The sequence below is a fragment of the Manacus vitellinus genome, unplaced genomic scaffold (genome assembly GCF_001715985.3).
Source record: "Manacus vitellinus isolate BGI_N305 unplaced genomic scaffold, ASM171598v3 scaffold_47_pilon, whole genome shotgun sequence".
Classification (NCBI taxonomy): domain Eukaryota; kingdom Metazoa; phylum Chordata; class Aves; order Passeriformes; family Pipridae; genus Manacus; species Manacus vitellinus.
In genome coordinates, this window is record NW_021940585.1 from 654,304 (window position 1) to 676,574 (window position 22,271).

General features: G+C 59.6%; 1 protein-coding gene across 1 annotated transcript; it reads right to left on the reverse strand.

Annotated features, from left to right (window-relative positions):
* Window positions 1-2,486: 2,486 nt before the first annotated feature.
* Window positions 2,487-8,537, reverse strand: SYT2 (synaptotagmin 2). Its single transcript, XM_008929712.2, has 8 exons — window positions 8,372-8,537; window positions 8,060-8,229; window positions 6,571-6,687; window positions 6,191-6,358; window positions 5,861-6,028; window positions 5,314-5,431; window positions 4,011-4,144; window positions 2,487-3,343 (listed from the first exon to the last, which is right to left on the reverse strand). The coding sequence occupies exons 1-8, from the start codon at window positions 8,535-8,537 to the stop codon at window positions 3,137-3,139; spliced, it is 1,248 nt and encodes a 415-aa protein (XP_008927960.2). The 3' UTR covers window positions 2,487-3,136.
* Between the last annotated feature and the right edge of the window lie 13,734 nt (window positions 8,538-22,271).

Genomic DNA, 22,271 nt, shown 5'->3' on the forward strand with positions numbered 1-22,271 from the left:
CGAGGCAGCGGCCGATGCTCGTCCTGGCAGCCTGAGCCCCACGAAACCAGGGGGACGGTGGACACATGGGGGGAAGGAGGTCACGGCTCGCCGCGGGCCGCCCCCGGCGCGCCGCGCTCTTATATGGCTTCTAAAGTTGCTCTGACGGTTGATGAGAACCAACCCACACAGGACACGGAAGCCACGATGTTGCCGCTACCCGGCCATGGGACAAACGCGACGAGGCACAGGAACAAGACACACGTGGATGTCACGGGCTGCGTCGGTGACGGCTCCGCTGGCGGGCCGGGCTTGGCATGCTTTTGCTTCTTGGCATTATTTTCTTCTTTTACATGATTTTATTGGGGGGGTTCGTTTTATTGAGGGGGGGGGGAAATAACCAGGGCGGTGGAGAGCTCTCGAGCGATGAGTTCCCTTGGTCGCCGTGTCCTCCCTCGCTGGAGGCCGAGGTGGGGACGGCGGTGCCGGGGCGGTGGCAGCGCCGGGCTGGGGCCATGCTGCTACTGCTACGTGGCTGCATCACATGCACTGCTCGTGGTATTTACAGCTATGTCTCCATATATTTTACCTACACATAGCTAAGGGGGGGGGGGAGGGGGGTCAGAGGCAGCGCAGATGGCTTCAATACGGTTTGGTTTTTCCCCTTTTTATTAAAAAAAAAAATAAATTAAATTATGTATTAAAGTCACAGTCTTTCCCCCCCCCCTCCCACCCCCAAGGCTTGGAGAGTCTGAATGGAAACCAGCCAGGTAGGATCTCTGCTCCTGGTGAGACCCTGGCAGGTCTGGGGGTGCGGGTGGGGTGTGGGGGTGGAGGGGTGTGGATGGGGGTGCACAGGAGGGGGTGCAGGGGTACAGGTGTGTACAGGTGTGTACAGCTGTGCAGGTGTATAGGTGTGCACGTGTACAGGTGTGCACAACTCCACCTGCTCCCCAGGGGAGGCTGCAGGGCTGTGCACTCTCTCTGACTGCCAACAGGAGGATTTCAGTGCTCTTTCCAATTTCTTCTTTTTTAACCCATTTCCGTGTAAGGCAAACCCCCATCCCAACCAGTGGCTGGATGGACCCCAAAGTGAGACTGAATCCAGCTAGTGCTCCTCGCCGTGGGGCATCCTCACCCTCTCAACTCCCCCTTTAATTAAAAGCATCCCGAGACTTCTTCTCCCTTTGGCTACAGGAGCAGGGCAAGACCCATTTGCTGACGCTGACACATTGATTAGGAAAAGGGACTTATTAAAGCTGGAGATGGCCTTGTGGGACCACTTGCTTGATGACCCCTTCAAACGTGGTGTGACCCTAGTGCCACTTTCACCAGGGCATGAGCCAAGCGCAGCCATGGTGGTGGTGGAGGTGGTCGTTGGAGGTCCCCATCCAACATCCCCCCCCCATGCAGCTTGGTTACCTGAGCCCAAAGCTCCTAAGGATGGAGCCATCCTTCCCTGGGGAACCGTCCCAGAGCTGCACGTCCCTCTAGGGGCAAGGGCTGATCCCTGTGTCCATCTGAAACCCCTGAGATGTGGCTGCCACCAAATTTCCCATCATCTCCCCACCTCCAGCCAGGGCCAGGATGCCCTTTCGGAACTGGGAGCTGTGGGAGCTGCTGAAGTCTCCAACACTGCTGGGCTGAGCTCAGTTTTGGCACTTTGTCCCCAGACAGGACACACTGCACCAAGGTCCCAGCCCAGACATTGGACCCCCAGAGCAGCAGCCCCAGTGCTGGGGCGTCCTCAGGGCTCAGCTCCGTCGCAGCAATGCCCTTCACTGCTGCACTGTGGCAGAACCCCCAAAACCGAGTCCAGGGAAGCCAGTGGAGCTGTGAGTGTGAGGCTGACGGGGAGTCAAAGCTGGGATGGGGACACCGGCTCATGTCAGAGCTCCAGTACAGACTGGGCTGAACTGGGCAGGGCTGCTGGATCCTCTCCCAGCTGCAGGGAACAGTGTTGGCTTTCCAGCTCAGGGGCTTGGTGTGACAGTGGGAGAGGTGGTCTGGAGAAGCTCTTGCCCACTGTCAGGGACACAGATATGGCTTAAACACCCTGAAGGGAGCAGGATGGAGTAGATTTGGCAGCCAGTGGCCTGGTGGGGAGTAGCAGCTTGTGGGGGTCAGAGGTTTTGGTCCCTTTTTGGCCCTGGGCTCGCTCTCGTCGTCTACATCAGGTGGGCTGCAGTGGTGGGGTTGGAGCTCCCCAAAGCCCCCCCAGCTGCCCCCAGGCTGTGTCGGGGTGCCCCCAGTGAGTCTGAGCCCTGGTGACACACGATGGATGGGCTTTGGGGAGGCACCTGGCACTGCTCTGGGGTTCTGCCCTCACCACATTTGGAGACCTCTCAGCATAAACCTGCCTTGTGGAAGCATCTTGACCTACAGATTTCACCCAGCACTGCCCTTGCTTGGCCCCGGGGACACAATGGAGATGGTGGTGATTGATGCACTGATGGTGCATCCACATCCACATGTCTCCTCAGAGCAGCCCCCCCAGGGCTCCCAGGGCTCAGACAGGCCCCCACAGCTCCAGTTGCAACACCAGGGGCTCAGTACCCCACCACCACACCAGCCACAGAGAGGATCCCCTGCAAACCTCTCCCCAGAGAAGCCAAACCTGGAGCTGACCAAGGGCATTCAGCCATCCCTGGGGAAGACCAGGGGGAGGCACCTGGATCTTTCCAGAGGGTCTTCTCCACTGTTTTGCTGTCCTACAGCTGACCATGACCCGAGCAAGCACAGTGGGTCTAGTCATTCCACACCGTCAGTCTCCGGTATCACCTCCATGCAACTTTCCATGGTTCCCCACGTGATCCCAAGGGAAGGATGACAGCAGCAGTGCTGCAGGCTGGTGACGTGGCTGCCGGGGAAGGTCCCAGGCACGCCGGTGGCTTTGCACTGGGAAGGGATGGCGAGCGGAGGCGGCGGGACATGCAGCACAGAGGGAGCGATGCTGAAGAACGAAAAGAACCATCCGTGTCTTTAACCTCTTCCCCTGGAAGCTATTGGGACTGCCTGGAAACCCTTCCAGAGCCATCAAAGGGCGTTTCAGCTTAAAACAGAACAAAAAAACCAAGACGGGAGGTTGCAGAACCGAGGTATCAGAAGCTCTGGGCCGCGCCGACTGTCCGAGTGCCGCGCCGGCCGCCAGAGCCGCCTATTTGTTCTTCCCCAGAGCTGCATCTACTTCTTCCTCTGGCTTCAGCGAGTGCCACTGGGCGATGGGCCGCCGGGGGTTGGCCAGCATGTCGGACCAGTGCCGCAGCTCTGTGCCGGTGGAGTTGAAGCCCGTGAAGATCTTGCCGATGGCTTCGTTCTTCCCCAGCTTGTCATAGTCCAGCACCGTGATTACCACTTGCACTTTCTACAGGAGGAAAAACCTTCTTTAGAGGGTGGAAAGGCACGGCACCGTGATGGCTCTGTGGTCTCAGGGTGCCGCAGGGATCCCCCAAGGCTGAGCCCTGCAGTGGCCCATTTTGGGGCAGGGCCCCCTCTCTGCTTCCTGCACATCATTCCCAAGGAGCCCAGGGCTGCAGAGCCACAGTGGGGACCCAGCTCATCCTGACCTAACTCACCTGGGAAAGGTCACCAAGGTGTGGTGAAGGAGCTGGGTAAGAGCTGTGGGCTACTGGGCCAGGGCAAGGGGCAAGTGCAGGGGCTTGGGCAGGACATGGAGGGGCAGAAGGCACTGGCCAGTGGTCCAACATGCCTTTAGGAGCACTGGGGGGTCCTTGTTATGCCTGGGGTGAGCACTGTAGGAGCAGGAGCAGAGGAAAGCCCTGTTCCAGCTGTTGTCTCTGTTGGGGTTGCATCTCCCATAGGTGCTGCCCAGCCTCCCAACTCTGCCCCTGCACCAGCTGCTCTCAGCATCAGTCCAGGCCCAGGATGGGACTGGGTCTATCTCAGGGACCAGGAGCTCAGCAGGAGCCACTCAGGTTGGTGAGAATGCTGGGAAATGGGCTCAGGCAGCTGCAGGACATCTCCCATCACCCTCCCCCTTTTCTGCCTCCCAGGGGAGTCATCAGGCAAACCTGTATCTGCTCAAAGGGGATCTCAAAGCTGAAGGACTCATTGAAGTAAGGGTTCAGGGTCTTCTTCTTGACTGTGGTCTTCTTCTTCTTCAACCTCTTGCCATTCTGCAGCAGGTGGATCTTCACGTAGGGATCTGGGGGTCAGGGGGGGCATCAGCCAGGGATGAGATGCCCAGGGAGCACCATCAGCCAAGAGGCATCTCAGCCCAGAATGAGGTAGAGATGTCCATGAGCTCTGGGGTTTGTTGATGGGGACCAAAGTCAAAATAGCTGGGCTGGAGAGGATTTGTGGGAGCAACTGGACGAGGGATGGAGCATTTCTGCATGCAACAGAGCTGGGGGAGGGTCTGGAAAGTCAGTCAGATGAGGAATGACTGAGAGAGCTGGGGAGGTTCAGCCTGGAGAAAAGGAGGCTCAAAGGGGGGACACTTTTGCTCTCTACAACTCCCTGACAGGATGGTGGAGCTGGGGGGTTCTGCTCCCAGGTAACTAGCCAGGGAGAAATGGCCTCCAGCTGCAACAGGGGAGGTTCAGGTTGGATGTCAGGAAGAATTTCTTCACTGAAAAGGTTGTCAAGCATTGGAATGGACTGCCCAAAGAGGTGGTGGAGTCACCATCCAAGGAGGTGTCCAAGGAACAACTGGACATGGCACTCAGTGCTCTGGGATGGTTGAAAAACTGGGGATTGGTCACAGGTTGGACCCAACGATTTTGGAGGTCTTTTCCAACATTAATTCTGTGATTCTGTGCTGAGGGCCCTCTTGTAGGAGGACTGGAGACAGTGGAGCGACAGCTGGCCTGTCAGGTGGCATCTGTCACCCATGTTTTTGGAGTAGGACACCCCACAATAAAGCTGAACCCTCCCAGCCATGCAGGGACTGCTCTTCCCATGGTTAAGGCAGGTCTGGAAAGAGTTGAAGACCTCTGGGCACAGAGTTCAGCCCCATGATGGGGTTGGGAAGACTCTTTAAGCAAAAACATTCTGTCAACTGAACAAGTCAAGGAGGAGCAGGACCAGGAGAAAATGGCAGAGGAGAATTTTCACCACCCGGGTCCTGCAGCATCCTGGTCCTGGACACAGTGTGAGACCAAATTCAAAATGTCCTTCCTAAGGGTGGAGGATTCATCCCATGCCCATCTTCCTTTACCCTCCAACCAGACCTTGGGCTGCCTCCAATGCAGGAGGAGGCACTGGGGGGGCTTCCCCGAGTCCAGCCAGACTGATGGCCCCAGTGTCCTTCCTGACAAAAGGTGCTGAGAGCCCCAGTGGGGCAGGAGGAGGCTGCCCCTGAGTGACACTCACCTGAGAGACCCCCGACATCCATCTTCTTCAGGTTCTTGGCCTCCAGGATGCACACAGTGAGCTTCCCAGCCGTGGGCACGTACCGGAGAGAGATGCAGATGTCTCCCAGCTTCTCTGGCTGCCAAGGAAAGCAGGGAGTGGATATCAAAGCGTTGCCAGCGCATCAGACTGCACTGTTTGGACGTGGTCCAACATGCAGGTCCCCCCAAACCCTGCTCAGCCTTCGATACAGGCACAAGCTGGCACCCCATGCACCAGCACAAGGGTTTGATCACTGGGTCTGGAGCTGGTCAGGCCCAGCACAGCACTCAAGATGTTTTATACTCTTCATTTTTTGTGACAAAAAGGTTTTTACTCAGAGGAACAAGACGGCAGATCCTGCCCAGAACTCATAGCCAGGACAGGCATGAGTCCCACCCCAGTGGGACCCCACATGATCATCACCCTGAGCGCTGTGGGATGGTCCCAAAAGCAGAGCTCACCCCGTGGCCACCCCCATCTAAATCCCCTAACCAAGAGGTTCCTCTGGCTGAGGGCTGGCTCTCACCTCCTCCTTCTCGCCGCTCTGCAGGTCCCGCCACTCCTCAATGGGCTGGCCCAGGTCCACCGTGTTCATGGGCACCTTCACCTCCCCGATGATGTCGTGCTTGGAGAAGCGATCAAAGTCATAGATGGCCATCACCAGCGTCTTCCCACCCAGCTCTTGGTAGGGCACCTGCACAAACAGGGACAGCAGCTGGGCTGACAGCGGGCTCAGAGGACCCCGAGCCAGGACCACCTGCTCCCAGCAGTGAGGGTCAGCGTATGGGACCAGCACAGTCAGTGAGAAGGGTGGGAGTGGGAGGCAAGGTCTTGTGTTGTGGGTGAAGGGTCTCACCTTGAAGGTGAAGGTCTCATTGAAGGCAGGGTTGAGCGTCTTCTTCTGCACTTTGGTCTCATACTTTTTCTTCTTGTCAGGCAGCAGGAACACCTTGACATAGGGGTCTGAGGTGCCCCCCATGTCCAAAGCTGGCAGTTCAGCGGCTTGGAGGATTCCCACCGTCAGCTGGAGGGGGCAGAGGGGTGTCCTTATTAGGACAGCCCAGCTACACTCTGCAGATCTCCACTCATCTCCAGCCCAAGGCAGGATTTCCTGTGGCACAGCACCCAGCTCCTCCTTCCCTCCCATGCCACCCAGGTCCAACATGGAGACTTGTCCCCTCAAAAATCCCCCTGGGCAAACCCCACTCCTCAGCTGAGCCCCAGCCCCTCCATCACCTGATTGGCCTGGAAATCGTAGTCCAGTGAGAACTGCAGCTTGCCCAGGTTCTCTGGCTCCTTCTCCTCCTCCTCACCTTCCCCCTCCGTCAGACCCGTCTCTGCATCATCGTCGTCCTGTTGTCCTGCAGTGGCAGCCGCAGTGCCCAGCTCAGCAGCACGGTCACAGCCCAGCCTCCCCGTCCCCACACCCCTGGGAACCCCAGCACCCCAACCCTACTGGCATCTCAACACCCAGGTTCTCCCCGTCAGAGGAAAGGAGACCCCTGTGCTGGGGACACAAAGCACTGATAGAGCAATCTGGGGGTGGCATTGGCTCTGCCACAGCCATGTGGCTACCAGGGAGCCCCCGGTGTTGGTCCAGACGAGGTGGCATGAGGGGCTTCCTCGGACCACCAGAACAAGGGGTTGGCTCCAGTGGAGTGAGGTTTGGTGCTTGCAGGCAGTGGGTCCTGTACCCCCCAGCCTGTGCTCGGGGAAGCACTGCAGTCAGTGCTTTGTAGACTCAGATACACCCTAATTGTCCCCAGGAAAAGCCACCCCTCTTCCTGCCTCTCCAAGCCATGGTCTGTAGGGTGGGAGTCCTGGCTCCTTATCTCCTCTCTGACATGTCTACAGGTCCCCCAACCCACCCTGGAAGCAGATGATGGAGAAGGAGGCTCATGGTGACACTTACCATGGAGGGTGTCCCAGGATGGGGAGGGACCAGGCAGCCAGGGCAGCAGGGTGGAAGGAGGTGAGGGCACCACAAGGGAAGACAGACACGTTAGAGAGAGCACTGAGGGACCCATGGGGTGGGGGAGTCAGGGTTTGTATGACCCTGTGGAGTCCCAGGGGATACAGCCCCTGCTCTCTGCTGGGGAATCCCACCCCACATCTCCTACCACTCCTGCTCCAGCCCTGCCTGCGTGTTCATGGTGCCCACACAGCTCTGGAGAGCAGGAACAGGCACCCAAAATCTCTCACCCCCTCTAAATGGCCCTGGGTCAAGACCATGGAAATGGCTGGGGAGGCCCCAAGCCTGCAGGTACCAAAGCCCACCTCAGGCTGGCCCCAAGGATGGGGAGACAGCCCCAGGTCTGCTCCAGGTACCAGCACCTGCCTCTCGACCCCAAACTGGCAGGTGTTTTGCCCTGGTGGCCCTCCCCTCTTGGCTAAAGGCTCAGTGAAATGAGGGTAACCCAGAGGGAGGCAGGAAGAAGAAAGGGATTAATTTAACATTTTCTGATTCGTGTGAAGCATTGGCAGGTCCAGGACAGCTCGAGCCTGGTCCCATCTGGGCCAGTGGGCACTGAAAGAGGACAGTGCTGCTGTCTCAGGTCCTGGCTCCTGTCTGCACTGTCCCATCCCAGTGGTTGGTGGCTCCATGTCCTGGCTTCAGACATCCTGGTGACTCTATCCCAATCTGCTGCCTGATCTACGGGTGCCCCAGCACAGTTCATAGCTCATCCGGAGGGACTGTTGGCCAAGCAGCCCAGAGGGACATCACCTGGTTGCCTGACTTCATGTCCTTCATGTTCATGGCATTCTTCATGCCTTTGCCCTTCTCCTTCTTGTTCTTCTTCTTCTTGCAGCAGCACTTCTTGCAGATGCAGAAGCAGCAGGTGAGGATGAGGAGTCCGGCTACCACTGCGATGGCGATGAGGGCCCAGGGTGGAACTGCAGGCAAAAGCCAGTGTTGTGGTCAGCCCTGCAGCTCCCTCCCAACCACCCCAAAATCTTGTCCAACCTGTTGCCCGAGGACCAGCGCGGTGGTGGGGCCATCAGGAGGGTGGCACCTGGGAAAGAAGCAGCTACTCACGGGGGATCTTGTTGAGCTCGTTCATGAACTTGTCCCTCAGCTTGGTGAACATGTCCTCCTTGCTCTCGCCTGGCCCCCCGGCCTCGGTGGAGTTCTCCATCGTGCTCATGGGCATCGTGGTGGCCGTGGCCTCTGGGGCCATCATAGACGCCTGTTTGAACGTCATGGTGGGTCAGGGGCTCCCTGAAACACAACATCACCTCGGTGGTCACACAGTTCCTGCTGCCCCTGCTCCTCCCTGTGCCCTGGCAGCGTCCCCAGTAGCACAGGGATCAGCATGGACAGCAGGGCTGCAGCAGGACACCTCATCCTCTGCTGGAGGGGCACAGACCCCATGGCTGTGAGAGATCAGACACCTGGACCCCTCACAAGTGATAAGAAGTCCAGAGGACCCCTGAGTTTCCTGGCCCTTGACATCTCCAAAGCCACCGGGAACATCACCCAGCATTGCATCAGTGATGGTGCCAGCTCAGAGCTTCCCAGGGACATCAGGGACACTCCTGGGGGGATGTTCTCCTGATGAGACCCCGTGGGATGAGGAGAGGAATGTTGCATCCCAGAAGAGATGAGTGAGGTCAGTCTGAACAAAGCCAGCCCCTCCTATCCTTCCTTTTAGGCCAGGACCCAGGCATGGGGCACCCAGCACTGGTGAGGGACCCTCAGGACTTGCTTCTGGCCCTGTGGGAACTTCCAAATCTGGGAGCAGGAGAGGAGCAGCACACTGCTCTTCTTCCAGCCCCAGGGAGCTTTGGCAGGGCACATCTTGAGGATGGGTGGAAGCAGGGAAGGGCAAGCTCTACACAGCCATGGAAGGCTCAGCGTGCAGGTCGATGAGTTGACCCTTTCACAATGTCATAGGTACCATGCCCTGGGTGGTTCGAGGCTCCTGCCCAGCTCCCAACCCTGCAGAGCTCCCTGAGGCAGCCCCCTCCCCTGTGGAGCCAGAGAAGGTGCTCAGTTCACTGCCAGAGCTGCAGCATAGCCCAGTGTGCTGAGCATCCCCTCCCCAGCCCAGTGGGGTCTGAGCACCCCCCAAGCATGGGGACACCCATCCCATGGTCTTGCAAATGTGGCTTTGACTTCTGCAAGTAAACCTGGTACAACATGCTTCCCTGACCAAGCTCCAGCCCCAAAACATCTCCACGACTGACCTCCATAACCCAGCTTCAACCCCAAAGTGGATCCACAACCCCAGCTATAGACTCAAAGTGCCCCCACAACCCAGATCCAGCCACAAAATTCCTGCACAACTCAAGCAGTTTGCAAAGGGAAGACCAGAGTAGGAAGAATCCCAGAGAGTAAGTGTGCTGGTGGGGTTAAGGAGGATACCAGGCTCTTCAGGGGAGTAAGCAAAGAGCCAGCAGGATCACAGATAACCCGGGAAAGAGTTTCTGGGGGCAGGTGAGCTCTGGGATGGGGGGCATCCCACTCCCTGCATCTCTTCTTCCCACTCGGTGAAGGCTCCTTGCCCAGAGCACTGTCCCCTGGGTCTGGCTGCTCCTCTGCCCTTCCTACAGCAGTGGAAAAGGAGCATTCTCACCTCAAAAAGTCAGCCAGAGAGACCTGGGGGTGTTCCTACCTCAAATTGGTGCTACCACGTGTAGTCAGCCACCTCTCAGGTGAATCAAGCACTGATTTATCCAGCATCTCCATACCCAGACACCTCCTTTCTGCACCGCTACTCCTGCAGAGAATACGGTGTGAGGGTCTGGGGGATCCCCCACAAAGGAGAGACAGCCCTTCACATGACAAAACAAGCTGATTATATGACTCCCACCCAGACAAGGTCCCTGCCACAGGCATAGGCTTTGCCACCCCATGTCTCAGCCATGACCACCTTCACTCCCTGTGTAGGGGCTGCCACTGCTGCAGACACCCACATCACATCACCCGGCCCCGATGCAGCTGCAGCTCCCTGAAATTCAGCACTGGGGGGCTGGAGCAGGGGGCTGGAGGTGCCCCACATCCCCCACATCCTAGAATGAACCGGGAGCTGCTGCATTTAACCCCAACCTGACTGAGGGTTATTGATGCTGAGGGCTACTAGAGCTCCCCAGATCTTCCAGCAGCTGAGGACACCTGGACACATGTCCAGGTTTGTCCCCATCAAACACAAGGGGTTTGTCCCCATCACTTGAGGGGTTTGTCCCCATGACTGCCCAGGTGCACCAGGGTCAGTGGGAGGAGAGATGGGATGTAGAGGCCCAGTGCTGCTGGAGGCAGCCCCCCAGTGCTGGATCCTGCCCCCTGGTCTGGGGCAGGAGGTCCTGGCTCTGCCCTGCACCCATGGACAAAGGGCAGGGGGTCCAGGTCACAGAAACCCTTCAAGCCCCCCAGCGAGCACGGGATGAGGGACCCCCCACAACACACCCCAGGGCACCCCCTCTGCCCCCAAACACACTGTACAAGGTGGGCAGCACGCAGAGGTGACATCCAGATGAACTGACCCCCCTCCAGTACCCCAGTCCTTGGGCGCCCAGCCCAGCACTGCCCGGGGGGGGGTGGGAGCTCCCCGAGCGCAGGGGGGGCTGCGGCAGCCCCGCTGCAATCCTGACGCTGCAATGATCGCGATGCCGCTCACATCCCACTGCACAGAGCCGCCGTCCCCGGGGACGGGCACAGCCGGGCCCGCTCAGCGCCCGCAGCCGGGCACGGGCTGCAGCCCACGCGTGTGCACACTCGTGTGCACGGGAGGGGATGTGAGCAGGGCTCTGGGTGTCTGTCTGTGCACCTGTGCAGGGCTCTGTGTGTCTGTCTGTGCACCTGTGCGAGCCCGTAGGTGTGGGCATGGAGGTGCAAGGGCCAGTGCACGGGCACGGGGTGTGTGTGTGCACGTCTGTGCACGTGTGTAAACGTATGTGCAAGCATGTCCATGCTTGTGTGCATGGGATATGCAAATGCATGTGAAGGTGGGTGTGTGTAAATGTGCACAGGGTGTGCAAGTGCTTGTGCATGGGACTTGTGCCTGTGCCTGTGTATGTGTGTGTGTGTGTAAAAGCTGGTGCACAGGCAGTGCTGACAGGCGTGTGCACATGGTCAGGCACACACGTGTGAGCACACCTGCCCAGGGATGTGTCCGGGTGCCAGCGCTTGTGTGGACGTGCAGCACTCGTGTCACCAGCTCTGCCAGCTCCTGCACGTGGGGCTGCACATCCTCATGTGTGCCTGGCACTGCCCACAGCCTGTGCAAGGGCCTGCACAGACACACAGACACACAGACACAGACACCCCCCCCCCGTGTGCCTCTGTGCTTGTGGGAACCGCGAGGGGACGGGGCTCTGGGGGCAGAGATGCAGTGCAGGCACTCGACCAGGGAAGTGCTGCTTTGGGGGCTTGGGGGGCTTTGCGGTGCTGGCCAGGGCTCAGGAGCCTGCAGGCAGCATCAGGCCTCAGTGCAGGGGCTGTTTTTGAGCTGGGGAGCTAATTAGCATCACTAATTGCTCCCTTGTGGTGCTTACCGGGTGCTGGCAGAGCTGAGGACTGGGAGAAACTGAGGCACAGGAGAGGCCTGGGGGAGCAAGCCCATGGAGACCATGTTGCACCCCCCCTTCCAACTCAGTACCCTACAGTCCCCTGGACCCTACACCCCTTGCCATGGGACCAAGGGCCCGATCCTGTCCCTCCCAGCGAGGGAGCCAAGCTTTGATCGCCCCCCTGCATGGGGGCCAGGCTGGGCAGCGTGGGGCAGGTGTGGGCAGTGCCATGGGGGCAGCCCAGGCGGGTCGGGGGTAGCCAGGGTGCCATCGTTGGGTGGGAGGGCAGGCAGTGGAGCAGAGGGGACAGGCAGTGGAGTAGTGTGTCCTTGGGCACATCCCCTCAACTCCAGGTCCCAGACCCCACTGCGCCACCGCCTCACTGGGTGTCCTTGGTCACAACCCCCATCCCCACCAGGCACAAGCAGGGCAGCCCAAGCCCTGGGCCGCGGGTGCAGAGCTGCTCCCAGATGCCGGGCGAGGGGCCCGTCGCAGCCTCTCCTCCCTGTCCCAGCCCCCTGTCCCTGCCGGGCCCCCCGTGCTGCGGGAGGGCCGTGCGGCGGCTGGGCTGCGGCACTGCATTGCAGTCCTGCTCTGGCTGCGCTGCCCTTTTTTTTTTTTTTATTCCTTTTGCAATTTTCTCTTTTTTTTTTTTCCCCTTCCCCTTTGCAAGTTGCGGCAGCTGCTGGCAAGGGGCGAGAGCGGCCGGCGGGTGGGGGTGGGAAGGGAGCTCCGGCCCCCCGAAATCCCCGCTGTGTCCTCAAACCCCTCTCGGCCGCCCCCACAGGGGATGTTCGCTGCGGTTCCTCCGGTGCTTCACGTTTCCTCTTTATTCCTCCCTGGTTTGGAGCTGCCCCTCGTCACTCCCCACTGCTCCCTGCCTCTCCCCTGGCCAAGATCTCAGAGTCTTAAGGACATAAATAAAATATGAGGGTTATAATTAACCATTTCTATCAGCCCTTGGCCCTGGAATGAACGTGGGTTAAGGCTTCAAGAAAAAATACTGGCTGGGAAGGATCCCCCTCCCACATTGCTGACTCCTGCAGACCCCCCAGCTCTTTCCTGGGGTGCAGCACTCATGGGGGATGCTGATGAGAATGGTAGGACCCACCCCACACCCCCCTCCAAAACCTCTGGGAGCTCCTCATGGAGCAGAACAGGGTGGGCTTCACCCAGGCAGCCGCTGAGGAGACCCCGCAGGGCAGAGGGTGGGCAGAGCTCCTCATGGCACATCACCCATGCACCTTTATTACACTCCACCCTGCAGCCCCCCAGGTACCACCCCAGTTCCCCCAGAGTTTTATCCTGCTCCTCTTTGCTCTGGGCCCCCCAGCATGTGGCCCCTGCACCCCACGGTGCATTACACTGAACCTGCCAAACCCATCCCCCCCCCAGTGCATTTCCCCCCTAATGCACACCCCTGCATCCCCCAGTGCCTCATCCTGCACCCCCCAAATCCCATGGGACATTACCCTGTGCCCCACCCTGCAGCTTCCCAGACCCTCTAACACAACACCCCAGCCCCCTCCAGGCATAGTCCTGACACTGCACTGCCCCCAGAACCCCAACACTCCCCTGTACCCCATGGGGTGTTACCCTGTACCCCTTCAGGCAGTGCCCTAAGCTGCAAACATCTGGCCTTGAAGGAGCCCCCAGGTCCCAATTCCAGCAGAGCCCCCAGGGACTGTATCCAGCGAACCACCCTCCAGGCTCAGCCCCCAAACTCGCCCCAGCTTTGTTAAAGCTGATACTGAACCCCGAGAAACTGCACTGAGGCTCAGACCAGCCCCGTGGGGTCTGGCCCCTTCCTGGTGTAAACCCCCCTGGCTACACCGCCGATTTACACCTGGAGCAGGGGGAGATGGAGGTTGGGGGGTGGGCGGGTCCCCCTCCCATTTACACATTCCATTTGCCGCATTCCATTGCCGGCAGCACCCCAAGGTCTGGCAAGATGGAAACCCCAGGCTGGAGCCGGCGATCCCTTCCCCCTCCATCCCCAGGGCATTCCCCGTAACCAGAAAAGCAGTTTAGACGCCCTGGAAAATCCCCTTCCCAAGCCCTCATTCCTCCTCCTCCTCCCGCAAAGCTCCGTCCCAGAGGCTCCCCCGCCTGTGCTGCCGCAGCACCCGGCACATCCGAAAAGCCAAACAAGGGGGATTTGGGCTTTCCCCAGTAGTGATCCCATCATGGGTACCCCCTGCCCCGGCATCAGCTCCCTGTCCGGGTGGGATGGGAGTGGATGGAGAGGGGTGGATTCACCCGCTGGGGTGGGGGGCTTTGAGGACCACGCAGGGAGAAGTGAGATGTGCGGGGGAATCGACAGGGGTTCACCCTCATCAGCGAAGGACCAGACCCAAGGATGAGAATTTGGGGGTGCACAGAAGGATCAGGATGTCCTCAGACACGGCAGCACCAAGCGAGCTCAGCGCCAGGGTCGGGGATTTTGGGGAATCCAGCTGCTGAAAACGCCCCCTGCTCCCCCGTGGGGGCAGCTGGAACCTCTCCCCTCCGGGAAGGCGATGGAGATGACGGAGGGCAGAAACAGCAACAAATGAAGATTAATGAGGCTGAGGCAGCAATTAGCAGCAGCCGGCGCTGACGGAGCATGGGCTGGGCTCGAGCAGACGGGTACGGGGGGGCCCAACCCCCGGTCCCCCCCCCAAAGTGTTGAATTGTCCCAGGGAGACCCCGATCTGGGGGAAGTTCGTCAGGTAATGAAGGGCGGCTGCCACCGTGGGCCCGGAGAGAGGAGTTCTCGCTCACTGCGGGACGGCAAAGCTGAGTTGTCCTGCTGAGATGGAGACGGGGCGGGCTGGGGGGGACCCTCCAGATCTCCAGGAATGTCGGCTGAGGGAGCTGATCCCAAAACCTGCACTGCCCTGTGCCAGGCTTGGACGACTGGGAATGAAAATCCCAAACAGGTCCCAAGGTGAGCCCCCTCCCATTCCAATGCCGGTGGGAAGTTTGGGAACTATGGAGCCGGATCCTGCAGCGCAGCCCCGGGGCAAGTGGAGATTTCGAGGTACAGCTGAGATATTTGGCAGTGCCCCAGCTGGATCTTGATGCCAGCGGGTGTTTTGGAGCTAGGGTCAGCAGGACAACGGCTGGAGGAGGAGATCCCATCTCTGCTGGACCCACTGGCACGATGCCAGGGCATCCCTCTGGCCTTTCATGGGGGCACTGACCCCCCAGCGCTCCCATCGCATCCGATGTCAGTCACGGAGGGGACGTGCTGGGCCAGAGTTTCAGCTCACAGCAGTGAGACAGGAGACTCTAATTAAGGCAAAAACATGATTTGGCTTCTAATGGTCATTTAATTAAAGAGAATTCCAGGCAAGGGATGTGTGGAGGCATGTGGAGACTGAGGGATCAGGGAGGAGGGAGTGTAGGGGGCACTAGGTAGGGAGACACTGCAGGACCTTGGTGCAAAGGGGCTCTGCAACAACTCAGCCCAGCCACCCCCACATCTCATCCTTGTTCCCCTTCTCCAGCCCTGCCATGAGCCCACAGCAGCTGCATCAGTGGTGCCAGATTAGACTCTCCATCCACAGCTCTCCAGGATGCTGTGGCAGCCCCCAGAGCTTGGGGAGCACTCTCCCCTGGGATCCCCCCACAATCCCATCCTGATTCACTCTGCTGAGGGCAAGGGGAGTCTCTGCTCCCCCAGCTCCATACTTCTCATGGGAGAGTATGCCTACTGGGCTGGGAACGGGAGCTGCTGCAGCACAGGCGAGGAGTGTGATGGAGCAAGGATGCTCCAGTAGCACGTGGCATCACGGGACCTGAGCTGCTGAGACATGGCCCACACACGGACACGTTCTCCTGTCCCCAAACCCAAGTACCAGCAGGTGCTGCTGGCCAGACCCCCCCACCCACCAAGGGAAATTCAGGCACAGATCCCTCTGCCACTGAGGGAAACTGAGGCACGGCATGGGGAGCAGCACCCTGAGGGAGGAACCCCCAGGCAGGGCTGAAGCTCAGCATTCCCCCTGCTCAGAGCTGTGATGGGACCCTGCTGCTGCCTGGGCCAGTGACAGCCACCAGACCTTGCTGGGAGCCCCAGTACTGCTCCCCATCCTGCAGACTCCAGCAGCATCTCCAGATGGGACTGGAGTCAGCCACAATGTCCCTCCCTGCCATGGCAGGCTCTGCTCATGGCCCCGTCACCCACCAGCACCTGGCTCAGCCCCAACCACCATCCCTGCCCTGGGAGGTGAGTAATTCCAGGGGAGCACTGTGACAGAGAATGACACAGTTCCTGTAAAAACTGGATGAGCTGCCCAGCTGATGGCAAGTGTGTCCCCTGCATGTCCCCACAGGGTCACAGCCAGAGTCCCCACCCTCGCCCCGACTGGGATGCACAGGGGATGGACACTGCACAGCCTGGGATGAGCTCCTGCCTCACTGCCCCACAGGGCTCCTCACCACATAGCCCCCAGCCTCAAGGAAGGAGATCCAGCCCCGGGCTCACAGGGGAGAGCTTGTAAAATAAAAAAATATAAAATAATGGTGGTTTCGAAGCCGGCACTTGCCTATGAGGGAGGACCTGCGTTGCTCACAGCAAAACCAAGCGAGGTCTAACAGTAAATGTAGCCTTAAAGGAGACCTTCATCCATCATTTGAGATCCAAATTGATGCCTTCTGGTGCTCCCAAGCCAAACCACCGGTGCTTGCTACTGGAAGACTGTGCTGAGCACTGCCATGACTGTCACTGGATGAACACATAAAGGTCAGCAGGGCTGGGGAAGGGGTGATCCCACCCTGCCCTGCTCTCTCCTGAGCATCTCCCCCTACACAGCATCACCCCAGCCTGGCACCCACCAGGTACCAGGGTCCCTCTCAACAATGGCAGGTGCCCCCCCAGAGAATTGTGACTCAGGGAGACACCAGGTTTGTCCCTACCCAGGGACACTTCCCTGCATGGGTACCAGTGCTGGCACCCGCCGGTGCCAGGGTGCCCAGACAGGCAGCTCAGGGATTTTCTGCACCTTTGCCTCTAAAATCAGAACAGCACTGAGGTAAAACAGGGGACAAGGCCAGTGACAGCAACACCAGGGCCCGCATCAGGAGAGAGGGGGACCCAGCTCTGAGCACTCAGAGCCCTGCCTGGCACCTAGGGGTGCTGCTCCCCCCAGGCCCACTGGATCCTAGCTGGATCAGGCCCTGGCTATCCCCAGCCTCCAGCACTGCTGCTGGTCCAGGAGTGAAGGAAGGACGGGAGAAAGCTGAGCTGGGACTGGTACCGGGGCTCCCACAGGAGCCGGGGCAGGTGCTGCAACATCCACTGCCAACCAACACTTTGGTGCCAACAGCGAAGGGGCCAGTGAGCACCTTGTCCCCCTCCTCACTACAGCTTCAGGTTCCCATTGTCTCCCAGTCCAGCTGCACTGCTCCAAGACTCCACAGAGATCCTGCAGGGGCTGCTGCAGGCACCACTCAAAACTAGCACTTCATCCAGAAGGTTTCGGCACATGCCATGTGCCACCATGGCACCCAGAGAAAAGGCAGCTGGGGGTTCTGGTCCCCTGAGCTGTGGGGAAACAGCTGTTCCCAAGGACACCAGAGCATTCCATGTGGAACATCCCCCAGGGCAATGGCCACTGCCACAGCAAACCGCCAGGCTCCCCCCAACCCCAGCCAGCACAGGCAGCCCACCCCTGGCACACAGAGCTGCGAATGGCCAAAAAAGCCTCCCAAAAAATAGATGTAGGGCAGCGCCAGCACCCAGCCCGTTCCCCAGCACCGCGAGGCCACGGCAGCCATGCCTTCCTCCAACAGCAACACCAGTGCAGCTAAATAGGGCACCAGATGGTGATGGGCTGAGCTGTCCTGGCACTTTGAAGGCTCCACACGGCCAAGAGCACCGAGTCCTGCCTGCTCAGGTGGGCACCGGCACCGCGGCCCCGTTGCTGGCTCTCCCAGCCATGGCCCTGTGCCACAGTGATGGCTCCCAATGGGCACAGGGGGAGTGAAAATGAGCCAGGTCAGCTCCTGGGGAAGAGCCAGAAGCAGCTCTATGCGAGAGCCGAGACGCAGTGGATCGATCGGAGACGGGAGTGAGGGAGCTCACACACACTGCGCTGCTCCCCAGCTCAACAGACGGGGCCAAATGAGCAGACACAAGCCACGAGGGGCCATTTCCAGTGGGGAGGCTCCAGGAAGATCTCCACAGCACCCAGCCAAGCATGAGGTGGTGATGGGATGGTGTTAGAATCCAGAAAACCAGCTCCCGGCCCTGGGGAACCCCCAGCGATGCTCATCACCCAGGATCCCCCTCCTCCCTGCCAGCCTGGGCTCAGTCTCCAGGGACTGGCTGCCTGTGGGAGCAATGCTGGTGCTGCTTGCCCAGCTCCAAGGCAGGAGAGCCCCAGAGGCAGAGTACAGCTCTGTGTCCCTGGGACCACCCACTCGTGTGGCACTGGGGGTGAAAAAGGAGATGGAGGAGGGACAGTGATGGGATCATAGGGGACACAGGACCACTCCAGGCAAGGGCATTTTGTTATGGCAGGAAGTCCCACCAAGGCCAGAACACAGGACTGACTCCCATGAATAAACTTTGTGCAGATTCCACCAGGAGAGCCAGGAGCCCAACCAGGGTGATGGGCACAGCCCCTAGACACCATGGCAGGGTCCCCCAGGGGCTGGCCTCCCCAGCCCCTCCAAGCTGCATCCCTGTGCATCCTTCCAAGTGTTTTGGAGGCACGGGCACAATGGCACACACTTTCAGGGTTGCACAGAGGAGCTGCTCCACTGGCACATCCTAGGGAAGGGTGTTTCTCCCCTAGAATAACCTGGAGAGTCCAGCTGCAAAGCAGCCCAGTTCCTGAACTGGTGTTGGTAGCCACCATTCCTTCCACCTTCCAAGGGTCCCCCATGGCCAGGTCCACCCCACCCCACAGGGAGGTCTCTGTCAGGCTCTCCCATGGCACAGAGCTGTGGCCAAGCTGTCACAGCCACACACTGCAGCACCGAGCAGAGGCTGTGCCAGGCTACTCTAGTGGCACCAGGCTGGTGTGTGGACAGCAGTGGGCACACACTGGCACCTTCACCCCAGGCACTAACCCTGCCCTGCCATGCCTCAGTCCCAGGAGAAAACCCTGGGACTCCCCTGGGAGCAGAGCAAGACAGCAACAGAGCCCACAGGGAATCCATGTGCTCGCAAATCCATGCACAGCACTGAAACTTGGGGTTGCTTTCCTCCTTGAATCCAGTGCTCGAGGCTGATGGGAGCTGTGGTGCCACTTGGGGATCCTCAGTCCCAGCAGCCCTCCATCCCAGTGAGTCCCTGGGGATACTCTGTGTCCTGCAGGAGAAAGTGGGAGGTGCCTCCCTGGGCTGGTGCTGAGCAGTCCAGAGGCTGGTCCCAGCTCCGTGGTGTTCTGGTGGAATTGTTCCAAGGCTCCACGTGAGGCTCACGGGGCTCAGGGATTCCTCAGCCCACAGAAGCACTGCCGGAGCATCGGCTGCTGAATCAGCTCTGCTGACCCCAAACTATTCTAGCATATTTTGGGCATCCTGCTGCCCACAGACATCCATGCATCTCTGTGGCTTCAGCCTGGCACCGGAGCAGCTTCCCAGGTCCCTGGCAGCAGGACAGTCCCCCCAGCCCACCTCCAGTTCTCCAGTTCAGCACAGGCTCAGATGGGTTCAGGGTTTGGATGTGCCCCATCATAGCCCCCAGCACCCACTCATGCTGAAACACCTGCTTTGCTCCCAGCCTCCTCACATCCCCAGGGATGCACCAGCCCTGAGCCCACACCTGATGCACCCATGCAGGGCTGGGAAGAGCTGGGGAGCATAAAACACCCAGATTAATTAAAACACACCAGATTTCCTTAAGATGCACAAGTAGAAGAACCCCTGGCGGTGCCAGGAGCCCCTTCCAGGCTGGTGGGCTCATAGATGAACAACAGGATGGGTTTGGAGCAACAGTCAGACAACTGCCTGGGCAGGAGAGCGGGAGCAGATCTGGAGAGCAGGAATTTGCCACATGCGCTGCCGGAGCTGGCTGCAGTCATCCCTCCCAAAGCACCAAGCACAACCAGAGCCACCCTGGGGGGACAGGGAGCTCTGCCAGCCTCCACCCCACTGTCTGACCAGCAGCAAAATTCAGAGGCACCACAGTTCCTCCTCCAAACACCACAGCTGATGAAACATCCCTTGACTTCTGTCACACAGGGAACAATGGAGTGGGTGGCCCCACTGGGATGTGACAGCCCCCAAACTCAGGGGGAGACACCAGGATCCCACACCCCAGGGCTGTCAGGGATGGGCCAGCACCATCCCCAGCTGCAGGATCACACCTGTTCGGGGTATTCAAGATTACAGCCGCACGCTGCCTGATTTACAGTTTAATTAATAAATTGGGAATTATGCTGACTTTATCCAATATTTTTGGATGCGTGATGTTATCAAAATCCCATTACTGATGAAGGAAGGCGTGAAAAGCCAAATTAGCTTTGGCATCTGAAACACTTCAGTCGATGCGATAACACAATTATTAGAGCTAATAATCAAAGGGCACTTTGGGGAACGTGGGCTCTGGTAGGAGCTGAGCCGAGGGCAGCCGCCGAGGGGGGACAAACTGGGGAACAGACGGGTGTTCATCCAGGAGGGAAAGGCCAACCACAGCCAAGGGCAAAAGCATTTTGCCAATTGCACTTACCAGCAGCTCCAGATACTGGCACAGGGCAGGTGCCGGTGGCCACCCGGTTGAGGAGGAGCGTGGCCAGGCACTGTGCCGAGCTGCACTGCTGGGGATAGGAAATTAAAAACCAGAGGATCTGAAAACCAGCGGACACTGGGTGCCGTCTGTATGCTTGGGCATTGATCCTGCTGGACGACATCACGGCTGCCAGCTCACAGCTCTCTGCGCAGCCCGGGGAAGGAGAAACTCCAGTCATAACGAGAAGCCGCAGTCATCCGGCTCCTGGAGCTGGGGCTTTGCCAAAACCATGGTGAGCTGGAGAAGGGACCTGCTCCCACCCCTCGGGTTGAGCGGGAGTCCCAACTCACTTGGACGGCCTTTGGTTTGAGCCACCCCCAGGGCTCACGGAGCAGGAGGCAGCTCCTGCAGGAGCAGTTGGCAACAAATGCCACGGCTGTGCCATTCCACTGCCCACGGGCACGGCTGCGGGTGAGCAACGCCGTTTTGGAAGCCCCCTCCTCGACCAAATACATATAATATATATCCATGTATCATATAAGGGTTTATATGAATATATGTGTGTGTCCTCCCTCCTCCGTGGCCCCGGGCGCTGAGGGCAGCGTGTTGCCGAGCGGGTTGCCCGAGGCGATGCAGTGCAGCCCGTGCTGGCTCACTGCCGCTGCCATCGCCGGGCCGACAGGCAGCGAGGGACGCGTCCTCGCCCTGCAGAATCGGGGGCACCGGGGCTTCGGGCAGACTCCCGGCAAGCGGGGCAGTGGCGTTCACCACGGGAGGCCGAGCAAGATGCCAGGGGATCGAGCAAGGTCAGACCCCTTCCTGCACTACACCAGATGCAAGAAGGGGACAGGGCATCGCACAAAGAGGTATTTGGGGTTTAGGGACAGTGGGGTGTTTTGCTGGATTGTGCTGTTCCCGCGCAGTACAGGTGATGTCCCGCTGCCACTGCTGGCCTCAGTGACCTTGGGTGCATCACCTCCCCGGTGCCCCTCACTCCCCTGGCACACAGACCACCGCCAGCCACGCTTCCTCCCACCAAAACCATGCGGCCAAAAGGAGCCAAGCGCAGCAAAGGCTCAGAGCCTCGGGGATGCCCCGGGGGTGCCCCCGGGTGCCCCGGGAGTCCGGCAGCCCCCGGCAGCCTACGGCCGAGGGCACTGGTGCGAGCGAGAATAAGTGCAAGCAGGCTGGAGACTCCTGCCGGTGGCTGCGCTCGGTCGGCAGGAGTAACACCGCTGCAGCAGCACCTCACGCACCAGCCCTCGCTCAGGACTGAAGTTTTGCTGCAGCAGAGGAGCCGGCGGGGAGTCCTGCAGCGCCCTGCAGCTCCACAGCGCAGGAGGGCTGGGCTGCCGGACACCCTGCAGTGGGTGACAGCACACACTGGGGGACATCCCGCGGTGGGTGACAACAGCATCCCGGCCACTCTCACCCGGAGGACAGGAGAGCACTGCGCCGAGGAGCGACCGTGAAGAGACAGAGCGATTGGTACAGTTGGGGACCATGAAGAGATGGGTGACACAGACGCCTGTCCCCCTCTTCCCATGCCACAGTCACCTTGCAAGGCTGCCTGTCCCCTGCGCAATTTGCAGAGAGAGCTCCTTCGGGATCACTCTTTAAAACTAGGCTGAGGGGAGCAGCCAGGTGCTGAGCACAGCAAGGGCTGCGGCACCCCAGTGTGACACCCCCGGTTCCGGACTGAGCCCCTCCACACCACTGCACCCCGACGGCACCCGGACAGCGCGGGAGGGCAGGAGGATCC

Coding starts and splice junctions, on each gene's coding strand:
- SYT2 (XM_008929712.2), bottom strand. CDS start 8,537: ATGACGTTCAAACAGGCGTCTATGATGGCCCCAGAGGCCACGGCCACC. Junction 5,432..5,860: donor AGAGCGGCGAGAAGGAGGAG/GTGAGAGCCAGC, acceptor TTTCCTTGGCAG/CCAGAGAAGCTGGGAGACAT. Junction 3,344..4,010: donor TCCCCTTTGAGCAGATACAG/GTTTGCCTGATG, acceptor TTCCTCCTGTAG/AAAGTGCAAGTGGTAATCAC.